Source organism: Ascaphus truei, chromosome 1, assembly GCF_040206685.1.
Source record: "Ascaphus truei isolate aAscTru1 chromosome 1, aAscTru1.hap1, whole genome shotgun sequence".
Taxonomy (NCBI): domain Eukaryota; kingdom Metazoa; phylum Chordata; class Amphibia; order Anura; family Ascaphidae; genus Ascaphus; species Ascaphus truei.
This window is the reverse complement of record NC_134483.1, coordinates 504,063,220-504,078,859: the sequence shown is the minus strand read 5'-3', so window position 1 is coordinate 504,078,859 and position 15,640 is coordinate 504,063,220. Positions and strand designations below refer to the sequence as shown.

General features: G+C 43.8%; 1 protein-coding gene across 3 annotated transcripts in view; it reads left to right on the top strand.

Moving 5' to 3' along the window:
• Positions 1 to 15,640, top strand: part of PPP2R2C (protein phosphatase 2 regulatory subunit Bgamma) — a 214,630-nt gene that overhangs the window by 64,622 nt on the left and 134,368 nt on the right. For 2 of the 3 annotated variants that reach the window (XM_075569706.1, XM_075569687.1), the window contains one exon: positions 12,381 to 12,410. The exons of the other annotated variant lie outside the window; for it this stretch is intronic. In XM_075569706.1, coding sequence (XP_075425821.1) covers positions 12,381 to 12,410 — 30 coding nt within the window. The remainder of the gene's footprint in view (positions 1 to 12,380; positions 12,411 to 15,640) is intronic. 3 annotated transcript variants of the gene reach the window in all.

The window sequence follows — 15,640 nt, the reverse complement described above, 5'->3', positions numbered from 1 at the left end:
TCTGGGGTTTTACATGGGTTTTTGTGGGGATTTTAGCTTCAATTATTAAAATTTCTTTTGTGCTCTCTCTCTCATCAGGATCAGATTTTCTCGGAGGTCCATCCTTATAATCTTCTTCATCCCTAAGAAATTTTTTAACTTTCCTAGTGATGGTTTCCCTTCTGATTTTATCCAATTTATTCTGCAGATTGGCATCTTTTTCTCTGAATAAACTCGTTTGGCTTAAATTCCCAATTCTTGTTTCAATTTCATTGATTTCAATGTCAATCTGCAGAACATGATTTTTCTGCTGTTCAATTATGAGATTGATGAGATCTCTAGAACATCCTTCCAGCAGAGTATACCATTTATCAATAAACACCTCATCCTCTAAATCCATGGACGGGTGCTTCTTGATTCTAAGGCCTCTTGGAACTCTACCATTTAGTATATATTGCTCTAAAAAAGTGTAATCCCAAAAATTTTTAATATCTTTGATAAAAAGTTTTTCTAATTTATCAAATTTATCAAATGAGTGTCTTTACTTTTATTTTGTTGCACGGTGAAGTTTATAATTTATATTATATTTGTTTATCACTGTTATTTGCACTGAAGTATAGTGTTAGAGCGCCATCTAATATATTGTGTATGTTAGTTTGGGCCATGAGGGCAGAACAAAAGGGGACTCGTGCTGCCGATGCGGCATTACAATCCGCAACTTCACAATACCTCGACCGGTACCAGTGGGTTGCAGTTCCTTCTCTCCTGTCTCCTGATTCTCAGGCTTCTGCAGGGCCTGCCAGCCCTTGCTCTTCGCTGCTCCAGCCGTTCGGGTACAGCACGGCCGTCGCGAGGGCGCGGCCATCTTCCAACTGGTTCCGCTATGTCCGCCGGAAGTGGTGTCATCTATCTCGCGGGACGAGGCGCCGCTATCTTGGCAGTAAAAACAAAAAACAAAACTGTGCGCTACTACCTAACTACCTATTAAGTTTAAATGTAGAAATGTACACAGTGCAGTGACTATACCATCAAATAAGTGATGAAAAATTAATAAAAAATTAAACCACAAATCCCACAGTGAGATAATTATGCATTAAATAATAAATGCCACATAACCGTGTTAGGAATAAGGGCGTCTGCAGCTGTAAACGCAGGGGTGGCTCAGCACCCCACACACACTAAGAGAATGGAAACAAAAGAAAACAGCGCACAACGCCAACGTAGACAACGCATTGGATGTAATATTCTATTGCCATATATCTGCCTATATTGGCCTTTGTCTATGTACTGGCCTGTCCTGTTTTTATTTCATCCTGTGTGCTGTTTTGGACACTTGTGAGAGACTTTGTAAGACTGTTCAAACTTCCCTATTGAATCCACCACTACTGTGGAGACAGTGACGTCACTACACAGCGTCCCGCGACGGAGCGGCATCGTGGCACGCTGAGGGCACCGCAGCAAGCTGCGTTTTAACCTCTGTGCAGAGGATACACCTGCCGAGGTACAGGAGCAGCTTCATATCGGCCAGGAAGCAGGAGCGATTTCACCGAGCCCCAGTACCAGCTGCTGAACCTGGCTGCATGAAGGGAAATCCCCCTGGGAGTGAAAGACTGACGTCCTGCCCCAGAATCAACCGAGCTGCATCAGCAGAGGGAAGCAAGCACCTGAATCTACAGCTAACAGCTAACAGCTGCCGAGTGGTAAACAGTGTGATACACACTACATGCCTTTTACCAATCTTTTTCATGTACGCAGATATATTACCCCCTTTTAATTTTATAATATATTGTTGAATTTACTTCACTATTTGGCGTTGTGCGCTGTTTTCTTTTGTTGCCGCTATCTTGGGTTGGGCTCCCCACCGGAACCTCTTCCTCCACAATGACATCCGCCGCCGGAAGTGATGGTTCTTCTCGATGCTCCGCTCGGGCCTTGGCTAGGCCTTCCTTCGCCGTTGCCACCATGGCAACGGCGAAGGAAGGCCTAGCCGTTGCCACCATGGGTGCCTGTGGAGGTAAGGAGGTGTCTCACCGCTCCGTCGGCTCATGATGGTGTCTTCTCCGCCTTCCACGTTGGGAGTCGCCACGGCCGTGGGACTCATCCGCTCCAGTCGCACCAGCGCAGGTGACCTCGGATTCTTAGGATTCGGCTCCGCCACTTAGCAGGTAAGTGCTGGCTCTTTTTCAGCACCACTGTAGTGGCCCGTCGGTAGGCGCATCACCACCGATGTCGGGCTTGCTTGCTCCTCATCCGATGAAGCAGACTCCGACACGGGTAGTGGTACTTACGCAGGGGGCCGACAGCGAGGTTCCGGGTTCTCGCTGCGGTTGCAGGCCCCAATCTCTTTCTGCTCCGTAGCAATCATCAGCAATGATCCCCATTCTTCGGGATCAGTTTTCTCTGTCTTGATCTTGGGCGAGGCTCCAGCCGTCAGCTTGGCTGTCTCTCCTCCCGCTTCCACGGTCTGCCCAGGCACGAAGGGCTGCACGGCCCACAGATAATATATGCCACATTGGGGGCATCTCGCCGTGGTACTGGCTTCTCCGCCTGGCAATCGGCACTGCATGCACAGGCATCGCAAGGTTTCGGTATCCCCCGCCTTTATTACCAGGAAGCCTCCTGGCAATGAGTAGGGGTGTGCTGAAATGTCCATCTCAGTCTTTATGGTATTGGTTACAGGGGACACTTTGCACAGTGGTCTTGCCTGTTCACCAGCTCCTCGCAACTGAAGGGCAGGAAATGCACTTCCAGCTCCTCCCTCAGCCCACTCGGTCCGTAATTGGCAGATGCAGGGACCCCTCCCCCTGGTGGATATTAACGGAGGGTCCCACAGGTTCACTTGATGACCCATGCTTGGCACTGAGCCTGTCACAGTCCAGGAGGGCGAGGCCAGTTTTCGCACCACTACCCCCACCAGGGTGGGGTTCTTTACTTGGCGCCAATCCCGGCCAACTTCTTGCTATCTTTGCATTTGCAGAATTCTCTTCACTCGGCCCACGCGGTCTCCCAGGGAAGCGGGAACCGCCATCTTGGTTTGCACGGCCATTCACTATAGCAACGGAGGTAGATACTTGTCTAGGGATCACCGTCTGGAAATCAGGTTCTCCATCCATTCCGCACATAAAAATGTCCTCCACACTGCCCTCCAGGGTAGCCCCCCGGGAACCTAGGCAGGACAAAAACGGCGCGGCCACAGCATTGGTGCCACTCCATAACATGCTTGCAAAAGTCCCTTCTGCAACTCGCTCCAATGTGGTATACACACCACGTGCGCTCTCTCCATCAGGCGCTGGCCGCCATCTTTGATTCTCCGCACCGCGCGGAACTTCACCTCTTGCGGTCGCCATCTTTACTTGTATATTTCTGCGATCACACATGGTGCTCCTCTCTGCTGGGCAGCCGCCATCGTCGATGCAATAAAGAATGCCAGTGCACCACCTACATGTATCTAATGTATGTTTGACTCATGTTACTACCTCAGGCTAGGCTCACTCTCTCTTTGAATGTGTCTACCTTCCTCCAGTATGTGCTCTGTGGCAAGTGTTCTGTTACTGGCTAGACTACTCTGGCTTGGCTTCTCCCATGCAGTACTTGGGCGTCAACCTCTCTTGGCTACCACTAGCGCAGATCCTCTCCAGAATTCCTGACCCGAGTTATCCAGGCTATCCCTTCAGGCATCCTACGACTAGCCGCCTCACGGTGACTAAGACAGCTATAGCCCTGTCTCCAGACCCACTCTACCCCTCTCAGGGTCCCTAGGGTGTACTTTGCGATGTCGCCACAACCTTCCTGACTACCCCTAAGGTCCCATCCCATACACAGCACTGACTGGCAGCATACACTCTCCCTGTTTCCTAGTGTGCGTAGCAAAAGCCTGTCCTGTTGATACAGCATCTCAGCAGCACCTCCAAAAATGTAACGGTTCTAGGGCCCCCACCCAATCTCAGATTGGCCCCTGTGGTCTAATCGGCCCCCATTTCCCCATTACATGTCTGTGGGATGTGGTGCACCTGCTGGTAACAGGACTCCTGAGTCTCCCGCTGGGTTGGTATTGGGGAAAACACCATCACAGACGTCTGAGGTAGTGTTCTGAGTCCTACTCACATTCGGCACAGCGCCTCCACCCCATCAGAATCCCTACGGCAGCATGGGGAAGTATCTGATGGGGAACTCCCTCTTGGTGCATCCATCTGCTGAATAACTCCACACTCACACAGGAGGGATCTTTTGAACCAGGGCATATTTAATGTCATCTCCTCTGGCAGACTGCCCCTCATCGCGGCCAACACTTAGCCGCTCATTCCATTGAGGTACTCCATGCAGAAGGTTCCCTCTCTCTTAATTGAGTTGCTCTTCACCTCTCCCAGTAGGGAGACCACTACCTGTGCCAGGTCCCTGGACACAGTGTGTATCTAGCTTGCACTCTGACAGGCAGCCTTGAACTGCTGCAGACTGATCACCTTGAACTCTCCTCTTTCTAACACCTAACTTTTGGCAGTCCTGTGTCTTATATAGACTCCAGAAACAGACCCCCCATTGTGTCACTAACAGTGGACACAAAGCATGGTGTCACTTCCTTTGTTACATATGACACTTCACCAGGGTTTGAGGCAAACCTCCATGATTGTTACTGGCAACCCTGCCTACTTACCAGGATTACTGCCAGCATGAGAAAGATAGGTACACCATTTTTACACATGGCTACATATGTTTGCACAAAGTCTCCTGAAAAAAAGAAAACATTTGTACCGATAAATTGAGAATTCTTGCTATATTCAATAAGAATTATCTATTATAGTAATCTGATTAACATGTGAATACTTTGTTCAGTTTTATAGTAACATTGTAGACAGTGGCGGTTTTCCCATGACGCCCGAGCCTAGGGATATAACATTTGGGTGCAGCAAATGTTCTGTTTTTTCTCTCTTTTTCACATATATTGAGGCCCCACTGATTGCTTGGGGAGAGCGGGGGGCCTCTGTACAGGTCACTTACCTTCTCCTTTGCGCCGCCCTCCTGCTTCTCCAGTATTGCGGCGTCACATGGTGATGTGTTGCCATGACAACGTGATGTCACATGGTGTCGCGTCGTCATGGAAACGCGTCATCACGTGACGTCACAGTGTCATTTGATGCCGCGACACTGCAGGAGGCGGCGGCTCGGCAGGCAAAAAAGTGAGTGCCTATGGGCAGCAAAATGTTAAATCCGCAACTGCTTGTAGAGCACACAGAATCTGAAAGACCAAATGGAATTGATACATGCTGAAAACTATTTTTGCATGGTTTGGACTAAGGAGTACTTCCTTATTGAGTATGATATATATTTTTTTAGCAATATTGCCACATGCCGCTCAAAAATTAGGCCCCTAAATATAGTAGATGGATTTTCTGTAACAGGAAAACAAAAGTTACAAAAAAAACCATGATTCTTTATTCACATCCAAACTTTATTTATTTCTGCTTCTACAGTATTTGTACCAGAGTGTGTGAAAGCAGCTAATCAGTTTCCTAAATAAATCGTGAATGTAATGGGTAGGAACACCTACCCAAGTAGCCCCACAACACTAAATTGGCCCAGCATCAATATAGCTTGGGTATGTTGCTGCATTCACTTTGAACTTGTGTACAGATTATAGCGAACGCTCGGCCTTACAGAACAATAGAATAAAACTAGTAAGATAGACATGCAGTCTAAGTCTTTTTGTACATGTAAGTAATTTTGGTTGTTTTTTTTATTTTTTAAATAAATTGTATATTTTTGTATGGTTTGCTTATCACTCAGGAGCACTACATTGAGGGGTGACTTTGTGGAAATCACACTGGATGTTTTGTCTAAAACTGACATTTTTGTGGGTTAACTGTGCTATCGCAGTTTAATAAATAACCCCCATAGAGTATAAGTAACTTTGTGTTAACTACAAAACAGTATATCATCAAGTTTAATTGTTTCAGCTTTAGTAGGTTATTTGCATAACCGCGATACAGGGATTGCATATTTATGAGTAGTATGAGCTGTTATTTGACATATGAAGTGTTGGCATACTTGCCAATATTCCAAACAAATCTCCAGAATGTCAGGCCTCGGGCATGGTCAGCGCTTATGCGCAGACCCGTGCTGAGGCGCGCTGCTGCTCGGCACTGAGCCCATGCAGCCGCTTTAGCAGGGGCTCGCGCACGCTTGCGGAAGCGTGTCACACCGAGGCTTCAGATTTTCCTGCTTGCCGGAGCGCAGGGCCGGTCACGTGAGTGGTTCGCCCAATGAGGGCGAACCAGCTCCGTGACGTCACTGGCCCGCCCCCGGCCCGCCCCCTGACGGCGCGCTGTCTAAGGCCGGGGAAAGCACCCGCTTTCCCTGAGCCTCAGCACTGTTAAAGGCACTATGTCCCAGGCCTTATGAGCACAAGCTTTGACTTGACCACTGCTTCTACACGAAGTTGGACACAATGCTGCCCACCACCTATTTATCCAACATGCCTAGTTGTAGACATGTACTGTACATACAACACATTCACACACAAAAATATATACACATTCACACACCTGTGCACACTGAATTGGGTTTCAGAGAACTCAGGTTTTTTAGGCTGCAGGACTTTGTTTATATCAGAGACATTTTTTGGTACACAATATCATTTTAGTTTTTTTTGCATTATATATATGAGTATATATAATATTTTTTGCACAATATTATGTATCACATTCATATATACAGGGTATGGTTTTAGTGCTAGCGATTTTTGTATGATTTTTCTTCCACATTTATTCATACATTCACTAAAACATTCACACCTGTGTGTACTGGCTCTAGAAATTTAGAGGAAATACTGTATAAAGATAATAATAGTGACATAAGAAAGAGAGATTAGGGAGTGATGAACTTAAACCATACTAATTGAGATTTATTGAATGAAAAATCCAATCGATAATTTTAAATGGGTGCAAACTATGAACTGAAAGTGAATCAGGAAAAAGAGAGGGATACAAAGTGATTATACCCCAAAGAAATTTCACTTAAATGCACATCACTAATTAAAATATAAACGTTTATTAATTTTTACTTAAAAAATATATTACCGAGTGTGTATATATAACTGTGTTTAAAAAGGAATTAAATCAAACAACATATGCACCAGAGTCCCCCTCATGTATAACCACTCCTACTCAGTACAGAGTGGTAGGGTTATGGGGGCTAAATGGTGCAATCAGCAGAGGTGGAATTTTAAGTGAATTTTCTTTGGGGTATAATCACTTTGTACCCCTCTCTTTTTCCTGATAGTGACATAGACATACATCCAGTCACACATTCAGTCACCCAGTCACTCACACATACCAAGACTACCAATGATCCAAATTAGATTTTGGGGTATCTGGACAGAAAATGCTATTTAAATGTAACAATGTGAGTCTTACTATTAAGGTAAATATTCTTACAGAAGACACACAAACACCGGAGTAATTCTTCAGCTGGATTTACTATATAGTACAGGGGTGAGCAAACTTTTTATGCCGAGCCCCCCTTTTTATCCATGAAATTTCTCGGGCCCCCCCTGCCTGATGTAATCAAAATCACATGAAAAAAAAACCCTTTATTAAACTGTATACAATGTAAATACAAATATGTCTAAGGCCGCGCGTATAGTGCCGGCGACGGAGACGTGTGACGTCACCCGTTGCTACTAGCGAAAGTTGTATTTCGCTTTGTGGCGGCGTGGGCGACCAGGCCATTGATTGGTTCAGGGGCTGTCACATGAGGCGACAGCCCCTGAAAAATCAAATATTGGCGGCTTCAAAAAATCGCGTCGCCCCGTCGCGCTTACTATAAGCGCACGCGGCGGCAGCGACAATGCATTTGTTTTCGGGCGACGTCGCGTCGCCGGCACTATAAGCGCAGTCTAAATACTTACACACTTCAACAGCTCGCTCTTGCAAAATTAGGCTACGTCCACGCTGCCGCTGAGAGCGGTGACATCACCAACTCTCCAAGCATGAGCGCAGGGTGTCCTGCATAATTTTGCAAGCGCGAGCGGGGAAGTGTTTCCACTTTTTTTTTTTTATTATTTCTGTACATTCTTAGTATGATTGATATAGTGGCAGCCGACCCTTTCACTTGAAGAGGATCGCAGCGAAGCAGGTTGCCAGCGGAGGAGAGCAGGAACACCGCGCTATTGTAGGGCAGATACCGGAAGGAGGGGCGTTTGACATCACAGCGCTCGCGCGTGCTCCTTCACCGTACCTCCGAATCACGTGGTCGCCACCTGCACTATCCTGTTCGGCCGCCCGCGCACATCTTCGGCTGCCAGCCCACGCACATCTTCTTGGCTGCCCGCGCACATCTTTTTCGCCTGCGCACCCAGGTTTTGCCGTACGCGCCCCGCCTAAATCTTGCGCCTAGGACGCCCCCCAGTTTTTGCACCGCTGCATTCAATCACAGACAACACACACACAGCACACACAATCACCACACACACACACTCAACCCCACACACACACGCAACCCCCCACACACACACACACAAAAACCCCCACACACACACAACCCCCACACACACACAACCCCACACACACACAACCACACACACCTGGTGGGTGGGGGGGAGGAGGGAGTAACTAAGTCTGCTCAGGTCCCCCCATGTGCTGCTGAAAACGGACAGGAGGAGGAGGGCTTGTCTGTGTGCAGGGAAGGCCCCGCAGCAAGGCCCCGCCCCCTCTGCAAGACACAGCAGGGAACTGGAAGCAGCCTCAGCACTGCGCTTCTGGCCGCCCGTGCACAGCTCTACTCGCCCCCAGGTTTCCCTGCACGCAGCCTGCGCCCCCCCTAAATTATCTTGTACGAGATATATTGAACAGCTTACAGGGACGTCACATTCATTTGATAGCATCGGATTGGATAGATCAGTACATCTGTGATGCATGCTAGTGTCTGATAGGAGGGTTGAATCTGCATCTTGTAATAGAAATAGTAACGTGTGCAGAGCTATGTGTGTGTCCGCAACGGATTGCCTATGGTAGAAGGTATGTGAAGTTCATGTGCAGGAAAAAGTGAACAACACATTTGATGCCGTGTAAAAATTAGGGACCGGGTGCAAAAACAAAGTAACACCCAAAAAGGAAAAAAATAACAGAGAAACAGAAAAACATGTTTTTCTACTCGTCATCTTTAAAGGGACAGTCACACAAATCTTTTCATTACCATTTAACTCTGAAGTCTTGATAATAAGAAGGAGAAATCGAATACCCAACAAAACAAAACAAAGCTGGCTTTACATTATCCTAAAGCATTAGCCTTCCGAGTTGAATTTTTTTTAAACAACTCCCTAAGTGCAAACTCACAAACGCTCTCTCACCTGGTTTGTTATGTATTTACCAGGGGAGTCAAAGTACCAATAGCACCACCCAGCAGCAGACAATCGGTGTATGAAATGCTGTGTGTCGTATCCACCTTACCCATCATAATACGTCTCACAAATATTTTGATTTCCCTTAGCACCAGAAATTGTACATGGCAAAATGAGTTGAACCCAGGGACTTCTAGTTACAAAAATTTTGTAGTTTTTCTCGGCGGCAAGACCCAGCAGTTAACAGAATAAAATCACAAGTGAGAAACGAGCACACATTTGCACACACAAGCATGGAAATGTAAAAAAGGGTCAATACATATTTGCATTGATACATGGTCACACCTCTACAGGCATATGCACAGTGATATGCATGTATCAGGTATGTATACACGCATAGGAGCAGGGTTCGCTCTGTATGTTCTATACAAGACATTGAGATTTATATACACACTTCCAATGCAATGTACTCACACGCACAGTGAGGTAAACATATATATTTTTACACAAATACACTCACACATACTGTATAGACATTAATAAATTGTATATGAGGAGCAGTACTTGTGTCTCCTCATTCCTCCGAGGTAATGAGGAGACATTGTGATGTTGGAGGATATTGTATGACAGAAATGATAGAATGGTGAGCTCCATTTGGATTCCTCTATGATATTTACAGTATCAATCTTTATTTCCCAGAGCCACTGGGGACCTTGTATATCCTTCATAATGTGGGTATGTGCAAATCATTTTGCCTGCCCTGTTATGGGACCTGGCACTAACTGGGAATACATTTAATAGGATAGTCCTCGAAAATAAGGAGAAGTAATTGGCAAAACCAGGACTGTTGGCAGGTAGAATAATAGTACAGGTATGTTTCAAGTTTTCCTTTTTTGTTTGTAAATTCACTCCTTTTTTGCATATGTACTGTCAGGTCTTGTCTGTCTAAAAAGTGTGTACCAAATTGTTTAAAACCTGATTTAAAAAAAAAAGTTTTTAGTAGATAGTTACCACTTCTCTGTCGGAGAGGCCTCCAACACATTGAAAAGCAATGAGTTGCAGGCCCTTCTACCAGCAGAGGTGTTTAATCCCTAGGGCGCACTTTTGATGTTCCCTGAACATCACATGGGATGACACTCTCAAGGCCCTTAGAACTTTCAAGGAACATCCTTTGATTGTTGCTCACTGTCTCAGGTGAGATCGTGTTTGCTGCCATATCAGAACAGGGAATGAGATCGGAATGGAAGTGCAGAGTGCTCCATTTCCGTTCATAGAGTATTAGCTGGGGCCCAGCCACGACCATGTCATTGATAGACCAAGGTTTCCAGCAGTGAGATGATTAAAGACGGACTATGTCACCACACTGCACAGCGTTAATACAAGGTGCTTGAGTAATTATTAGGGATGTTGATCTCTCTGTGGGCGTATCCCATGGGTCTGTCCTGGAACCTCTTCTTTTTTTCTCTTTACACACTCTCATTAGGTGACCTTATCACATCTCTTGGGTTTAAGCATCACCTCTATGCTGATGGCACACAAATTTACCTTTCAACCCCTACACCTGCTATACATACCAAAGTCTCTGAATATCTCTCCGCTATATCATCCTGGGTGGCCCTCCGCCGACTCAAACTTAACATGTCAAAGATGGAGATCCTCATACTTCCTCCCAAGCCTGGCCCTACTGCCCCCTTCTACATTACTGTGGAAAGGACTATCATACACCCAGTATCACAAGCACACTGCATATGTGTCACATTTGACTCCTCCCTCACATTTTCCTCTCACATTCAAAATGTGACTAAAACATGTCGTTTTTTCCTCCATAGCATTACAATCAAAAGTACTATCCTCTGTTGCTCTACTGCTAAAACTCTAATGCAGAAACACATTCTTTCCCGTCTCGACTACTGTAACCTTCTACTGTCCGGCCTTCCTGCATCTCACCTGTATCTACTACAATCTATCCTAAACGCTGCTGCCAGAATCACTTTACTCTCTCCTAAATCTGTCTCAGCATCTCCCCTGCTGAAATCCCTCTCCTGGCTTTCTATTAAATCCTGTATTACTTACAAAACTCTCCTCTCTTTTAAGGCTTTACACTCTTCTGCCCCTCCTTACATCTCAGCACTAATTTCTCGCTATACACCTGCCTGACTCTTTAATTCTGCTCAAGGATGTCTTCTGTCTACCTCTTTTGTATCTAAAGCCCTCTCCCGCCTAAAACCTCTCTCACTTGCTGCCTCACACCTCTGGAATTTTCTTCCCCTCCTTCAACATCCGACTGGCACTCTCTCTCTCCAACTTTAGGACCTTTCTTAAAACACACCTATTTAACAAAGCGAATGGGTAGCTGCGCTGGCTGATACTATACATCTCATGTGCCCGGACCTTGACCCCTGGCAGACGCACTTCCTACTGCCTCTGTAAGTTCTCCCAACTTACCACTTAGATTGTAAGCTCTTTGGGGCAGGGACTCCTTTTTCTATTTTATATCTGAAGCGCTTATTCTTATTATGTATTATAATATTATGTCAGGTGTATTGTAAAGCGCTATGTACCTGGATGGCACTATATAAATATAGATACATATATTTTGGCTGGTGTACGTCACATTTTTAATGACCTAAGCAGCTGTATTATTTAAAAAAAAAAAACTTTCACAACTTTTTAGCAACTGCCTGCTAAATGATAAAACATATCGGCTAAATGAAAGTGCCATCATATTAAATAGATTGGTGTTCATTGGGGCAATATATTTGTTTAGGTAAGTGTAATATAATTTTAATGAACTTTAAGTTAATAGTGACACCCCAGAACATATTCATGTACGCAAATTGATTTTGTTTTTCCTCTGTCTGTATTTGTGATAACTTGTATCTAATTTGTTAATTTTTGTCTTTAATGTTTTTTTAACTAGATTAAAATGTATTTCACAATAATTTGTTTGTCTCCTTGTCTGGTCTCCGTGGTGTGCAGTGTACTTTGGTGTATGATTTGGTTGAATACAGTTTTGACGACTTTTAAGTTTTTATTCTTTTTTGTTTCTTTGTGCATGTGCCATTAGGTTGCCTTGACATCATAACGACAAGCAATGGTAGGTATTCATCTTTTCTTTTTATTTAAAAAAAAATATTTAATTTGTTGACTGTTTTTAATAATGCAGATTATGTATTTTTTACTGTACCATGTTTGATTCAGTTACTATAAAAGGCAATAATAATGACTTAGCACTGATGAATTGGTGTATGTCTCTGTTAATATAAAATTATAACAACTGTCCTGAGCCAGAAGACAAAGGGGGGGCCCGGCGCTTCAAAACTGGAAGTCGGACCCAATTTCAGCTATTAGCTGCCTAGATAGGCCTCTACCTCTGCACAAGGTACGGGCTGGGCCCCCCACCCCTCATTCAACAATTGGGGTCCTCCCTGGTCAACAGTCTCAGTCCCCCATGTTCAATAGTTACGTAATGCTGACCCCCCCTGGTTCAACACTTAGGGGTCGGAATCCCCTCATATCCACAATTATGGCCCTTAGGCCCACCTCAGTCAACAACCCCCCTGACTGCCACTGAACAACTTGTCAGCAACTCCCCATTCCCCTCTCAACATCCCAGGGCCCAGACGGAGACTCTAGTTATGAGCTCCAGGAGAGCAGTCGGTGGCCTTCAGTGCTTCTCAAATCCAGTCCTTGAGATCCACCAGTCCAGGTTTTCCATTTATTTCTAATTAACACTTAACCAAATAGGGTGATATATCTGTCACTAAGAACTTATGTATGTGTTGCCTTGAAACCTTGGCCTGCTGGTTGCTTGTGGACTAATTTGAGAAGTGGGTAGATTTCCAAATTCACTTAAACTTCAATTGCTATTAATCACATTGTCATTGGCCTCACTGTGGATGATTTCTTAAATGCATGGGATTAATACTCTGATCATGGAAATTAATCTTAATATTAATCCAGTATAAAACAGACTGGATCTCATGTACATGCTTTGCAGGATAGTGTTTTTTTCAGTGCTGTTTAATGCAAAAAAAAAAAAAACCCTCTCAAAGACAAATATTAACCTTACTAAGAGATAACTACTGTATGCAAAATAATTAAACAAATCTCACGTAATATGGGTTATTGGATGCAACTACTGGATATTCTTTGGATGAAGGTTGATGAACCGTGCCTAAAAGTTGCTATGTATGAAACCCGCTGAAGTGCCAATACATATACATTTATTTAATTTTTAATCTGCAAGAAACGTTCTACTTAATCTGTTGGTGGGGAGATTCCTGCCAGATTAAGGTTGATTGAGATTATTGTTACAGATGAAAGGGAATAAATAGATGGCCCCACAAGAAAAAATGTAAGAATGTTTTTGTATTAATTGCATAGAGTGCCTCCTTGTCTCCTGCTTTTGTTCTCTGTAAAACCTCCTCATACTATCAATTGATGCAGGAAGGTAAATCCAAGTCAAATATAGATTTACAAATTGACGCTGAGAAATGCACATTCAAAGTGTCTCTCTTAGGCCCCTGTGCAATATGCTGTGAAGATTACAGGTTCTCTAGTATGCAAAGCCAATTTTACAGTGACACCATATTGAATTATGTCTTAGCATCAGTTGTATAGCGGAATCTGACTTGATACATACTGTATATTGTAATGTGTTCTAGGAGTCATACTTAAGGACCAGCATAACATTTCATTAAAATGATCTACTAATATGTACGGAATAATAAAAAAAAAATCATCTGTGAGAAGCTCAGTGAATGTGTCAAATGTAAAAATCCAGTTGGCAAATGTTGTGTATTTTTTCCCCCCCATATAAAAATGGTAATTCAGTGCAATGGATTATGTCAAAGAAACATTGTGTCTTCAAAACATGATTAAAAGTTTGCAATTACAGATGTTAGCACCTCTAGCCCGGCCTTTGTAGTTATTCATTAACATTTGCATAGTATACATGTTAACAAAAATCAAAGTGCAACACACACCAGGAACAAAGTCACAGAAGAAATATATATTGGGTTCATGCAGTATATCCTAATTGCTAAACCCTGCAGTAGCTGAACACAGGCACAGCATAAAAAACAGTGTAGGGATCGCACATCCAATGTGGATCACTCACAACACCAATTCAGCATGATGTTGCAAGGATGCTTTTATTTCTCTTCATTTGCCTGAGACAGTCATGTGACCCGAAAAGTTGTTAATTTCAATGCAGTTGTCGGGAGATGAATAAAAGTTTCCTTTTTGCAACATCAAGATTACTTGGTGTTGCGAGTAACCCACTTTCTGTGCTATGCCTACACTATTTTTAACATACTGTACAGATAGTATACAGTACTTAACCTTAAACACAAGGATTGAGATTGGGAAATAATTTCTGTATATTGTTTGAATGTAATCCTGCAACCGTGAAACATTGGGTAAATATTACCTGAATTTGGCATTTTGCAATAAGAAAACAACCCAAACATTGTGGATTTCATTTTTATTTGAAAGAACCCATGCAGCTAGTGATAGATATCTATCTTTAGATGCATTCAGGTTATTAGGTCATTCCACTTGCTCACTTTAATTAAGGACTATTGCCAAACATTTATTTAATTCCTTTCACAGCATTAACTTCGACTTTGGTTTGTCATTTGTATTCACATATGTTATAATAAATGTTGCTGTGTTGGATATCTTCTTTTCATCGTGCTTTTACAAAGTGAAATACAGGTTGTGGCCACTATCCATTGAATACTCGTGTTGGTTTTTATTTTTGGGCTTTATTACTGGTCATTACAATATTTTAACTGTATTCTGCACTGTTTTCCACAAGTTCTAGCTGCAAAGATGTCTTTAAAAATCTATATACATTCACAAAGAGGGGAGGGACCTGACAGATACCCTAGGGCTGTTATATACAGTGTGCGTGTGTGTGTGTTTATGTGTATATGTATGTGTATTTATGTGTATGTATATGTGTGTGTTTGTGTGTGTGTGTGTTTGTGTAATTTATTATTTATTAAAGAAAAAAAAACATTGTTAAAAATAAAAAAATTATTAGACTTGTGCAGACACACAAATACATACAATATACACACACACACACACACACACACACACACACACACACACACACACACACACACATACATACATTGAGCGCAGGCAGCGGCGCGAAAAGATGAATTTCCTCATCTTCGCTGCTGTCTGTCGGCTCCCCTCTCCCTGCCGTGCGCGTGCCAACTAAAATTCCGCGCACGGCACTATAGAACGTGCCTTAGGCTTTACAGGAGGGGTGGCCAACTCAAGTTCTCAAGGACCACCAACTGGTCAGGT